Here is a 13,163-nt window from a genome sequence, read left to right on the forward strand (position 1 = left end):
TCCAATAATAACTATAGTCTTTCATTTATTCAACTAATATATTTATTTTTTAACCTTTATGGAGGTATAATTTTCATGCCATAAAATTTTAAATGTAAAACACAATGATTTTTAGTAAATTTACTGAGTCATGTAGTTTTAGAACATGACTACCTCACTAAAATCCCTCTGTTCCCACCTGCAGCCCTAAGCAACTGCTAACCTACATTCTGTCTCTATAGATCTGCCTTTTCTGGGCTTCTCATAGAAGTTAAAGTGGGGTGCCTGGGTGGCTCAATCAGTTAAATTTCTGACTCTAATCAAGAGTCAGCTCGAGTCATGATGACTGAGCCCCAACTTGAGCTCTGTGCTGGGATTTTGTGGAGCCTGCTTGGGATTTTCTCTCTCCCTCTCTCTCTACCCCTCCCCCACTCACGCACGTGTGCACTCTCTCTCAAAATAAATAACTATTTGGAAAAAAAAAAATCATTCAGTGTGTGGTCTTTAGGGCCTGGCTTCTTTATACATTATACTTTAAAATAATGCATTCAGGGCACCTAGGTGGCTCAGTTGGTTGTATCCAACTCTTGATTTCGGCTCAGGTCATGATCCCAGGATTGTGGGATTGGTCCTGCTTTGCTCAGCAGAAAGCCTGCTTGAAATTCTCTCTCTCTCTCTCTCTCTCTCTCTCTCTCTCTCTCTTTCTCTCTCTCTGCCCCTCTCTGCCATTCATGCTCTCTCTCTAAACTAGAATAGAATAGAAAATAAAATGAAAAAAAAAATAAAATAAAATAAAATAAAATAAAATAAAAAAATAAAATAAATGTATTCAACCAACTTTATTGGGCAGCCACTTTATGCCGGGCACCATAAACTAGGCTATTGGTAATCACAAAGAGACATCTGGATCTTAGGGTCTAGTTGGCGGGGGGGGGGGGGGGGGGGGGGGGGGGGAAGCAACCAAATAATTATAAATGTAAAATTTCAACTAAGTTTCATGATGCTCTGGGAACACGGCTTAGAGTCGCAGGAAGGTTTCCCTAAGAAAGTAACATCTGACTGAGACTGACGAATAGGTGTTAATTAGGCAAAGGAAGCACTTCAGCGTTTCAGATAGAAGAAGGTCATGCCCAGCAGCAGGAAGGAACATGTTTACAAATGACTAAGAAGATGTTTGCTTGGAGCTCAGAGAAGGAAGAACAGTAGGAGATAAGGTTGGAGAGAAAGGCAGGGGCCAGATCAACTTGGATCTTATTAAGCCATGTAAAAAATTTTGGTTTACTTTAAGACCCACAGGAAGCCACTGAAGTATTGTAAATTGGATTGAGGGGGTGGGGGAGACATGGGAGACATGGCAGTTTTGTTTAGAAAGACCTATTCTAGCTGCAGGGTGAATAAACTGGAAGAGTCTATGTGGATGCAGGGAGGTCAGTTAGGCAGTTGCTGTATCAGGTGGGTCCCTTTGGGGTCTCCATTGGTATGCAGGATGGATATTGTCTGGGTGTTGTGCACCAGCCTCCAGGGTGAATTCCACAAAGCTGCATAGCAGGGGCTAAATAATGGGCTTTATTGGGGAAAATAAAAATGTATAGGGCCAGGACAGCAAGAAAAAAGGCAAAGCCCCTCAATCCTCCTGTCATCCCACGGAGAGGCAAGCCAAGGGCCAGAGTACTGTTTGGTCTCAGTACGGAGCACATATCTGCCTTCTAGTCCCTCTTTTTATGGGGCAAGCGTGAAGAAGCAGTCTTGTCAATGGAGGAATGTACAAGCCACTGAGCAACAGACAGTTTGGATTTGGGGTGAATGCTTTGTAGAAATTGTCTGGGAATGTCAGCTGCCCATGTAATGTCACCATCTCCACTGCTAGGGTAAAGAAGACACTGTTTCCATGGGACTCGAGTTTGGGAGCAGTCCCTTTCCCCAGGAGAAGGGGGAAGTCGTAGCCACGCCAGCCTGTTCACCAGGCAATCCAGAATAAGGTCATAGTATAATAGCCCTGCTCGCTGTACTGCAGGGGCCACTGCAGTGTCTAGGTAGGGGTTGGCAAACCTTTTCTGTAAAGGGCCAGATGAAAAATAGTTTTGGCTTTGCAAGCCTCTCTTGTCCCAACCACTCAATTCTGCTCTTGTATCATAAAAGCAGTCATAGACAACATGTAAACAAATGGACGTGTCTGTGTTCCAGTAAAACTCTATTCATGGGGCGACTTGGGTGGCTCAGTTGGTTTAGTGTCCAACTCTTGATTTTGGCTCAGGTCATGATTCCAGGGTCATGAGATCGAGTCCTGTGTCAGAGTCCATGCTGAGCATGAAGCCTGCTTGGGATTATCCCCCTCTCTCTTTCTCTCCCCCCGGTCAATCTCCCCGCTTTGTGTGCTCTCTCTCTAAAAAACAACACCCCCCTCCAAAACTGTATTTACACAAAAAGTTGACAGTGCACAATTTGGCCATCATTTGCTAATCCCTGGCCTAGGCAAAAGATCATGGTAATTTGAAGCAGGGAGATGGCAGCGGAGACAAAGTATTTCAGAAATGTTTAAAGATAAAATATGTAGGACTTGGAGAATATGGGAAAGGCAAGGAACAGGGACATGTCAAGGAACTCATTCATCCATTCTACAGTATTGACTAAGGTCTGTGGGGATGGGGGGAGGCATTCTGCTAGCAGTAGGGATACAACCAGTAAAAAAAAAAAAAAAAGTTCCCTGCCCTTATTTAGCTTATATTAAATAGGGGAATCAATAAATAGGTGGTGGTAATTACTAAGAATATTTAAGTAGCCATAGTGACAGGAGTTGAATGTGCTAGTTTAGAAAGGGTGGTCAGGGAAGGCTTCTTATGGAAGAAATACTCACCCATTGTTTTCCATCCCTGATCCTTCTCCCCTTCCATCCATTATTTCTGTGATTTCACTCTGCTGGTTCTCCTAGCTCTCTGGCCAAGCTCTCTCAGGCTCCCTTGAGGGCTGTTTGCTTTCTTCTTTTCTTTCCTTTTTCTCTTTCTTTCTTTCTTTCTTTTTCTTTCTTTCTTTCTTTTGTGTTTATTTATTTGAAAGAAGAGAGAGTACAAGCAAGGGAGGGACAGAGAGAGAGGGAGAGAGAGAATCCCAAGCAGGCTCTGCGCTGTCATCACAGAGCTCTACATGGGGCTAGATCTCACGACCATGAGATCATGACCTGAGCCGCAATCAAGAGTCATACGCTGAAATGACTGAGTCACCCAGGCACCCCTGCTCCGTGCTTGATACTGTGCTCAGCTGCAACCTCTTCTCACTTGATACTCTTCCTGACAATTCCAGCGACTCCCTGACTTCAGGCACAACCCAAACACAGGTCTCTGTTCAACCTCAGTCGCACACACCAAACACGTGCTGGATGTCCTCAGCCACTGTCCTCAAGTCTGGAAAGTTAAGAAAGGAATACATTTTTCTTGTCTTCGTTCCAAATTCCCATCACAATCTACCCAGTTGTACAAGTCAGAAACCAGGGACTCTTGCTAGACTCCTCCTATCCCTTCCCTCCACATCCCATCAGTCAAGTCCATCTGCTGCCATCTCCCTTCCGGCTGTCCTCCTCCCTGTATCAGCAGCAGTCTCACTGGAACACATGCAATTACCACTAATACCAAGATTTAATTTTTTGAATAGGTAACACATTTATATTCTCAAGCGAAAAAGGGCTTTATGGGAAAAGTCCTCCACCCATCTCCCAGACACCCAGTTCATCTTCCCAGAGGCAACTAATGTTATTCACTTTTTTATATATATCTTTCCAGGAATATTTTATACAAAAATGTGTATTTCTACATTCCAACCCTTTTTTGTCATCTAAATTGTAGCACAGCATAGACAGTGTTCTAATTGTTTTTCATGTAATTTATCTTTCAGATCTATCTTTTCAGTACATAAAGAGCTTTACTGTTCCCATTTCAGGTCTGAATAGCATTCCTTTTCATAAATGCAACTATTTAAGCAAACCCATTTGTTTCCAATCACTTGTTATACCTTGTATTTCATAACTTTGCCTAATCATTTATAATCATTTATAAGATAAATTCTTAGAAGTAGCATTGCTATGTCCAAGGATTTCTAATTTTGATAGACACAACGGCTTGTTGTTTTTCTTTTAACAGGTATACAAGCACATGGATTTCAGAATCAAATAATTCTCTCAGGTTTGTTATTAAAAAAAAAAAACTAAATAGACATCATTTTCAAAGGCACCTCTGTTAGGTTTTTTGTTTTGTTTTTAATTTACCCCCATGACTAGGTAACAAGCTGCTTCAGTAATTCTCATGAGTTTTAGCATTATCCATTGACCCTACACTACGGAGATGAGGATTTGGCCTACCTATCCAGTCCTTATTACACACTCGCATTCATCCCCACGCACATCTTTTTTTTTTTTTTTTTTTTTTTTTGAGCGACAGTGCCCGGCGCGCCTGTGAAAAGGGGAGGGGCAGAGAGTGGCGTACAGAGGCTCCGAAGCGGTCTCTGCACACCCAGCAAAGAGCCCAATGCGGAGCCCGAACTCACGAACCCAACTGCTTGTTAACGCACACCTTTTCCAAGCCTTTAAGGGCTTTCAGGCGCCAAGGAGCCGCTAATTTGCCAGCATTTCCTCTCAGTTGTGACGCTCCACGCCACGTGAGGTCGCTAAGCCCCCGGAAGCTGGCGGGCCGGGGGGCGTTCCCCCTCCAATCCCCGCCTCCTGCGCCTTGCCTGCGCTCCGGTCTCTTTGGCTAGGCCAGAAAAGAGGCGGGACTCTGTTATCCGAGGGCAGTTTCCCGCCGGACCGAAAAGCCGAGAGCACCTAGTGTCGCGGGAGCAGTGCTTTGGTCCCCTGCTCCCGCGACATGGCCTTCAACTTTGGGGCTCCCTCGGGCACCTCTGGCACCGCTGCAGCCACCGCGGCCCCCGCGGGTAAGTGATCCTCCCAGACCTTCTCCCGGGGAGAAAGGGAGGCCTCTGGTCAGCCCCCTCGGTCCGAGACTCTCCAGTCCGGCGAACCTGGGGTCTCTTGGCCACTTGGAGACTTTAGGTGCCTGGGAAAAGGGCGGGCTGCGGCAGAGCGGGCCCAGGCGGCTCCTGAGGAGGCCGCTACGGAACTTGAGGCCCAGCCTGTGGCTTCCACGCCGTGCGTGGATCCCTGCAGTGCCCTGTCCTCCTAGGGTTCGCTTCCCGCCGCCGGCGAGTCGGACTCGGAGAGACTGGAGGGCAGCTCCTCTTTTCCCATTGCCGGAGACCCGCCCTGCCCTCCCCACCTCAGCCTCCCGGACCCGCGAGAATCCCTGCTTAGCTCCCGCTGCTGGGCTTGGTGAGGTTAGGGCTAGGGACCCCGGGGCGGTGCCCTGCGGCTTCTTTGGTCCTGGCCCCTTTGGTCCTTGCTGCGGGACTTCACGCTCCTGCTCCTTCCTCCTGTCCCCACCTCCTCCGCTTTCTTAACTCGTTTGGAGCTAAGTCAAGGTTTGTCTTTGCTCACTTCTGTGAAACCTGCTGACTCTTCTAATCCTCTTGCTTTCTTTTCTTTTTCTTCTTTCCCATTTTAAAATTTTGTTTCTTTGCCTACACGCTTATCAGGATTTGGTGGGCTTGAGACTGCCAACTCCACCGCCAGTGGGTTTAATTTTGGGGGTTTCGGATTAACTGCTAATCCTGCAGTGAACTTTAATATTGGCAATTTCGGTGTTTCTACTACCTCGGCGACTCCGTTCAATTTTGGTAACAGTCTGGCAAGTGCAGGTAGATACTGCGGGTCGTATGTGTAACGAATGTTGGGAGCCGGAGTCCAAGAATATTTTGTGGTTCCTAGTTTGGGAAAGAACACTGGCTTGCCTAATGAGGAAAGGAAATTCACTTTCTAGTGTGGAATCAAAAACATTTGTATCCAGTTTTGACTGCCTTAAAACATTCGGTTTTAGGAAGTCTTGCAAGTTATAATGTTCCTTTTTTAAGCTTGCATTTAATTAAACAGAATATACCTTCCAAGTGATGAAAATTTCGAATGGATTATTATTTTGAGTAGATTATGTTTTCCAAATTATTACGTATCTCTTCCAAAATAAAAGCTCAGCAGTCAGGCTCGTTTTTCTGGGATTCTTGGACTCCTGCAGTCATTTTTTTTTTTTTTCATTTTTCCTGCATCTTTCATTGGAATTTCATTTGATTGTCCTTGTGTTTCCCAAGAGAAACAAGTCTTATACGAACAGCAGTAACTTGCCTTGTTTTTTATGTTGTGTAACAACAATAATGTATTTCTTTGGTCAACCCCAGATTAGGACACATTTCTATAAGATTTGTAGTTATGGAAAGAGCCCCCAATTTTTTACTGGATTTTTTGAGAAATGATCAGAGCAATTTATTGTCAAGTAGCATTGAGTTCAAGTAGGTAGGCTAGACATATTTGCATTCAAAGAGATAATTAGGAAGATTTTAGTGTCTATGTGGATTGAAGCTCCTTGGAAATTTGCAAAACACAAACTATAATGTGTGTATATGTGTATATAAATTTAAAATAGGTCTATGTGTCCTTTACATACAGTCACCCTATAGAATAGTCTTGTTCCTCTGCTGCTCGTATATGAATTTCTTGTCCATATTCTCTTACATTATGCCACTTATGCCCGTGCCAATTATATGCATTTGGTAAACATTATTATTTATTCTCTAAAATTTACTTGGGAAGTCTGGTGTTTGTGCAGTATTTGTTAGCACAGTGTGAAAATCATCTTGGCATCTGGTTTGAAACCTTTTGAAGAATACTTGAAACCTTGAATTCCAAAGATAAAATAATCCATTATTAAGTAATCATGTATCACTGCCATTTGGTATGTTTACTTTTCCCTGTTTGCTTAAAATTGGCACTGGGTAAAACAGCAGTATTATTTTGAAATTTGTGTTTCTGAACAAAGCTACCCAGCTTGTAATTCAACAACAGTAAATAAACTTGTTGGTATTTGCTTGATTTCATGTTCATTTGGAGTTACCACTGTTAAGTGTTGAGTTGTGATAATATAAGTGTATTTTAACTACTTTATATATATGTTCATTAACTGAATCTTCAGCAAAGGGATAGAAACCCTTGTTTATTTTGTATCTTTGCAGATCCACTATTATGAATAAACATTTTTGGTATTATGAAACATGATAAGATACTAATATTTTTATTGTGTAGCCAATCCAGAATATATCATAGTTTTTCTATGGAAGTGAAGAATAATGAAAAAGATTAAGAACAGTGTTCTGTACTTTAGGTGATTTTTATCAAAATGTTTATAGTTTGCAATACTACAGTAGAACCTACCTGGTTATGGCTGCAACATGCAGTCTTATTTGTGAGTAATTTTCCAAATTAAAATTATATGATATCAAAAGGGTTGGGTTTTTTCCTTTTATCTTTTATATAACATGAATCCCTGTCTCTTATACTAGAAATATATGAGATTAAAAATTAGAATTCCAGAAAACCTGTGGCATAACTCCGAGATCACTGATGGTTCAAATATTTTTCTTAAAAGTCTTTTTGGTATCACCTTGGTAATCAGGGAAAGACTGACAATAAGGGAAAAAACATAAAACAATTTTAGCTCGTCTGTATTCCATTCCATCCATATGTCAAGTTACATATGGTTAAGATTAGTTTCATCTCTAAACTTAAATCTAAAAATGAAATTTGTAGATCTGTTAGTTGCCAACTTGGTCCAGAGGGCTGTGCTAGTTCTCTCTTTCCCTAGTTTTTCCCCCTTCACTCTTCCTTCAAGAAACACATTCTTGTTGTAGGGAGGTCAGTATGTTTCCTTGGGAAAGTTGGTAAATTTTCATGAAGACTAAGTAGAAAGGAAGCTAAAATAGAACCTAAGTTAATTCACCAAAGCCAAAGTTTCAAACTGGCACCACAGTCTGCTAATACGATTTGTTTAGCACGCTACGTTAAAAATATTTGAATTCATTCCAAAAAATTAATTAGTTAATTAGGGTCTAAAATTCTGTAAATTTCACAGAGAAAATCTAGATCTTCGGGTTTTGGGGGGGTGGGAATGGGAATACACAACATTACTACCTTTCTCCTGTGGGAATAATCTGCTTGAATTTAGAAACTGCTTCCATTTTTAAAAACTGTTCACGTTGAACAGTTCTACCAGTCAGTAAACACCTGGTCTATTTCACTTATTAATGTTATCAGCCTAAATCTTACAGGCATTTGAATTTGCAACTCCTGCTCTAAAAGTATATACGTAGTCATTTTAGAGTTTGTTAAGCATGCTAGTAGGCTTAACATGTTTTCTCAGCTGTGACTTAAGGGTATGTTGAAGAGTATGTATTGCATTGTGCTATTTCTGTTTTAAATACTTAGTCACTTTTTGCAACATTTGACTTCTTGATTAGTAGTATAGTTTTTTAAAAATTGAAGTTGAAAGTAGAGGAAGGAAAAATTAGATCAATAGATTTTGTCTCTATATGTGGCAACAACATAAAATAATTTGAAAAAGAAATGTATGTATATAAAAGATTCTGTCTGTTTTATTTATCCTTTTTAATTAGTTGGGTTTGGAGGATTTGGGACAACATCTACAACAGCTGGTTCTGCATTCAGCTTTTCTGCTCCAGCTAACACAGGCACTACTGGTAAGAGGACATCGTACGCCATTTGTAGAAATGAATGAGCTAAGAGCTTGGTTTTTTGGTTAACTTATGCAATTTTAATTTTTCCTTCAAAGGACTCTTCGGTGGTACTCAGAACAAAGGGTTTGGATTTGGTACTGGTTTTGGCACAACAACTGGAAGTAGTACTGGTTTAGGTACTGGTTTGGGAACTGGACTGGGATTTGGAGGATTTAATACACAGCAGCAGCAACAGCAAACTAGTAAGTATAAGGGGCCTTTATCTTACTTTATATGACTTTATATCTAAAACTAAGATATAGCTGACATCGAGTGCACTGTTCAAAGCACTTTAATGATACCTTTTTTTTTTTTTTTTGAAAATTTATCAGTATGTTCCACAAGATTCCAAAAGCTACTTCTCATGTCAATATATAATAGCAACTGGGGAGAAGACTGATTAGCAGGATGAGGATTATAAAACTTCTGTGTTTAGTAACAGTCTGTGTAAATTTTTGTTGCTAAAAGTAACACAAAAGTAAATCTGCATAAAAGTACAGCTTAATGAATTGTATATATAATAAGGTGAACACCCTTGGAACCAGTACCTAAGTCAGGAGGTGGCCCCTGGCCAACCACTTGAGAAGCCCTCTACATTGCCCTCCCAGTCATTTCCCAATCAGAGGAGCTATAGTCCTGTCTTTCATGGTGATCTGTTCTTTACTTTTCTTTACAGTTTTGTCACGTAAGTGTGCAAACAGTATCGTTTAGTTTTATGTGTCTTAAATCTGTGTAAGTTCCCCTGTTAGCCCTCCCCCCTTTTTTTCTTTTTCCTATTTGTTAAATCAGACCATTTTTCCTGTAGAGTTTTTCAAGTCAGGATTCTACTGGATTGCATTCCTGTGGTATAGTTTAACATATTTCGTTGTTTTCTGTGTTTTTTGTAAATTGGGTTGGATATAGGCACTTAGGTATGTTGATAGTTGTTTTTTGTTTGGTTTCAAGACTACTTTATGGATAGTGTTGTATTCCTTTTTTTTAATGTTTGTTTGTTTCAAGAGAGAGAGTGAGCAGGTGATGGCCAGAGAGAGATAGAGAATCCCAAGCAGGCTCCACACTGTCAGTGTGTAGGGCTCGATCCCACAACCATGAGATCATGACCTGAGAAAAACCAACAGTTGGATGCTTAAACCGACTGAGCCACCCAGGCACTCCAGTAGTGTTGTATACTTTATCAAGAGGTATATAATGTCTCTCTTTTTCATTGTATAAGCAGCAGCCATCTGTTAATTCATTAGGTATTGCAAAATGGTATTTATTCCAACCCTATGATTCCTTTTCCGTGTATTTGTTGGAATACTTTAATAACAAGAAACTTTTTCCACTATCTGGTTCATCCTTTCCCATATTTATTATTAGTTTTCAAAATAAAGAGTTGGTTCCCTATCATTCTCTAAAGGAAACCAATTAATTTTTCTTATAATGTTAGGAACTTAAATATTTCAGCTACCTATATTTGTATTTTTTAATCTGTTGCAGTTATTATCCTTATTGATGCTTAAATGTTGCATCTTTGGCCAAAGATGCAAGCCTCTTCAGACTGGCTCTCAAGTCCTTTGACACAACGTAGAATTAGTCTTTTATTTATTTGTTTTTTAAAGTTTATTTATTTATTTTGAGAGAGAATGGTGAGGAGGGGCAGAGAGAGGGAGAGAGAGTGAGAATCCCAAGCAGGCTCTCCACTGTCAGCACAGAGCCCAATGCGGGGCTTGAACCCATGAACCATGAGATCATGACCCGACCCAAGATCAAGAGTCGGATGCTTAACCGACTGAGCCACCCACGCGTCCCTAGAATTGGTTTTTGATAGCTTCCTTGCTATCTGGTATGGCAGTGTGTTCCAGGGTTCTCTTGTATGGGCTAATTTATTTAATTCTCACGAGAATCCTATGAAATGGTACTCGTGGTATTTCCATTTTATAGGTGAAGAGGGATTGTGACTTTTCCATATACCTCCCAGGAAGTAGTATAGAAACACGAATGTGAGTTTTTTGACTTCCTACGTAATGCTCTTTTCACTTTTCCAGTCTTCTACCTCTTAAATCACTTTTGCTTCACTTTTCTTAGGTAACTTGATTGATTGGCTAAAATTCATCCTACTAAACTTATTCAAGATTAGTAGTTATTAAACATAAATTTAAGGAATTGTGTAGCCAAAAGGACGAAGATAATAATAGTCTCAGAATTCTTTCTAGTATTCGAATCATTCCTCTTTTCTGTTATCTTCCTGCAAAAATAGAAAGTTTGTTGGAAATCCAAGTACTTTGGGAGAAGAAAGGGAAAGTGAAGTTTTTTCTTTTGAAATTTTCTTTAAAATAATATCTCTCCAACTATCTGTTACTGTAGTTAAACTTGCTTTGGTTAGGAAAAATGGGAAGTTGAATTTGGTGCTATTCATTTGTATAATGAAAGGGGCTTATTCAGTTATGTAGCAGCCACTTACTGACTGTATGTTTGTATGTCAGGCGTCGGGTATATAAGGTTGAAAGCCACAGTCCCTGCTTATAGTCTACAGGGAGGTAGAATAACGAACATTTAATTAGAATAATAAACTCCAAGTTATAAAAAATACACGTATGTTTGAAAGCACTAAAACAGACCCCTACAAGGTACTATGGAATACAGAGGAAGAGCTGAGTCTTGAAAGAATTAGTTGGATAAAGTCAGGAAAGGGTATTCCATGTAGAGGGGTAACTGACAGAAGCATCAGTGTATGGCATAGCATGATGAATTTGGGACCTGCTGTAAGGAGTTTTGAGCTTAATCTGCAAAGATTATGGAGCTGTTGCCTTACTTTTCAAACCCCCGCTTGTATGAGGTGCTTGCTGTCTGGCTGTTCCATCTGAGATGTGTTTAATTTCAGTTACCTGCTGACTTCCTGGACAGTACCTCTTATTCAATGAAAACTTTGGCAACTGGCTCTCAGTTTTGCTTTTCTTTTCAACTTCTGTCTGGGTTATTTAAACATCACATGGCTATATACTGATATAGCCATGCCATCTAACTTTTATTCCAGAGACTTCTTCCATTTCACTTAAACCATAATTTTTACCCTGGACCTTGGCAACATCTGAAAATGTTCAAAATCACTAATGTGAACATCCCACAACCTATTCTTTTAGCCTGCCTTTTTAACTACTTCCAGTGTAGCTATTCCTAGACCTCATTAGGACCTTTAGACAGTGACATTTTCGTTTAGACCATTTTTTATTCTTCCATCAGCTTCTTGTCTATACTCTCTAATTAGCTTAGATTCCATAGCCTGCCATTTCAGTCACTGATTGTCAGTATGCTAAACTTCTTCGTCATTGTATTATGTGCCTGAGGGGGAAAAAAATCCAAGCTGGTGTAAGCCCAACTGTCTGTCTAGATACTGCTTGAGAAAATCACATAATATAAAGGATTAAATAGTATCTCTAAATTCTTTTTTTTTTTTTTTAACATGTTATTTTATTTTTTGAGAAACAGAGAGACCATGAGCAAGGAAGGGACAGAAAGAGGGAGACACAGAATCCAAAGCAGGCTCTAGGCTATAAGCTGTCAGCACAGAGCCCGATGCGGGGCTTGAACCCATGAACGCAAGTTTGTGACCTGAGCTGAAGTCGGACGCTCAATGGACTGAGCCGCCCAGGCTCCCTGTTAATTTTTTTTTAATGTTTGTTTATTTTTGAGAGAAAGCGCAAGCAGGAGAGGGGCAGAGAGAGGAGATACAGAATCCCAAAGCAGGCTCCAGGCTCTGAGCTGTCAGCATAGAGCCCAATGTGGGACTAGAACTCAGGAACCATGAGATCATGATCTCTGCTGAAGTTGGACACTTAACCAACTGAGCCACCCAGGCGCCCCAGTACCACTAAATTCCTAATCGCTGACCTAAGTTGGGGCCTCAGCACTGCCTGGTAATTCTACGAAGTTTCTATTTTGTTTTTATGTTTATTTATTTTGAGACAGAGAGAGCACACACGCAAGCGGGGGAAAGACTAAGAGAGTCTGAGGCAGGCTCTGCATTGACAGCACAGAGCCCAACATGGAGCTCATCTCATCAACTATGAGATCATGACCTGAACCGAAATCCAGAGTCCAACATTAACCAACTGAGCCACTGACGCGCCCCAGATTGCTGAAGTGTTTTAAAGCAAATCCCAATACGTCCCCTCACTGTCACTTTACTATGCTTCTCTCTTTAAAAATATGGGCATCACTCCAACTTGCTATTAATAATTCCTTGGTATCCTCTAATACCTAGTTCTTAATCACATTTCCATTTATGTTTCATTGAAGTTTTCTTCAGCTGGTTTACTCAAATAGTGATCCAAACAAGGTCTCCACATTTATTTTCTTGTTGTGTCTCAAGTTTCTTTTTAGTATAGAGTGTTCCCTTGCTCCTTTTTACCCCCTTCATGAATTGTTGGAGAAACTGGGCCACTTGTCCTATGAAATGTGCCCCATTCTAGATTCGTATCCTTGTAGTATCATTTAACTTTATCCCCCACTTTTCTGGTTAATGAAGTTAGCTTTAGGTACTTTAT

The 13,163-nt window shown here is 40.7% G+C and overlaps 1 protein-coding gene across 2 annotated transcripts in view; it reads left to right on the forward strand.

Annotated features, from left to right (window-relative positions):
* Nucleotides 1-4,724: 4,724 nt before the first annotated feature.
* Nucleotides 4,725-13,163, forward strand: part of NUP54 (nucleoporin 54) — a 30,199-nt gene continuing 21,760 nt past the window's right edge. Inside the window, exons 1-4 of one of the 2 annotated variants that reach the window (XM_025921733.2) lie at nt 4,725-4,899; nt 5,557-5,718; nt 8,518-8,601; nt 8,694-8,840. In XM_025921733.2, the coding sequence (XP_025777518.1) occupies nt 4,833-4,899; nt 5,557-5,718; nt 8,518-8,601; nt 8,694-8,840 (460 nt within the window). In that variant the 5' untranslated portion in view covers nt 4,725-4,832. The remainder of the gene's footprint in view (nt 4,900-5,556; nt 5,719-8,517; nt 8,602-8,693; nt 8,841-13,163) is intronic. The other variant, XM_025921734.2, reaches the window with a different exon arrangement.

The sequence above is a fragment of the Puma concolor genome, chromosome B1 (assembly GCF_028749965.1).
Source record: "Puma concolor isolate L17-30 chromosome B1, mPumCon1.1.hap2, whole genome shotgun sequence".
Classification (NCBI taxonomy): domain Eukaryota; kingdom Metazoa; phylum Chordata; class Mammalia; order Carnivora; family Felidae; genus Puma; species Puma concolor.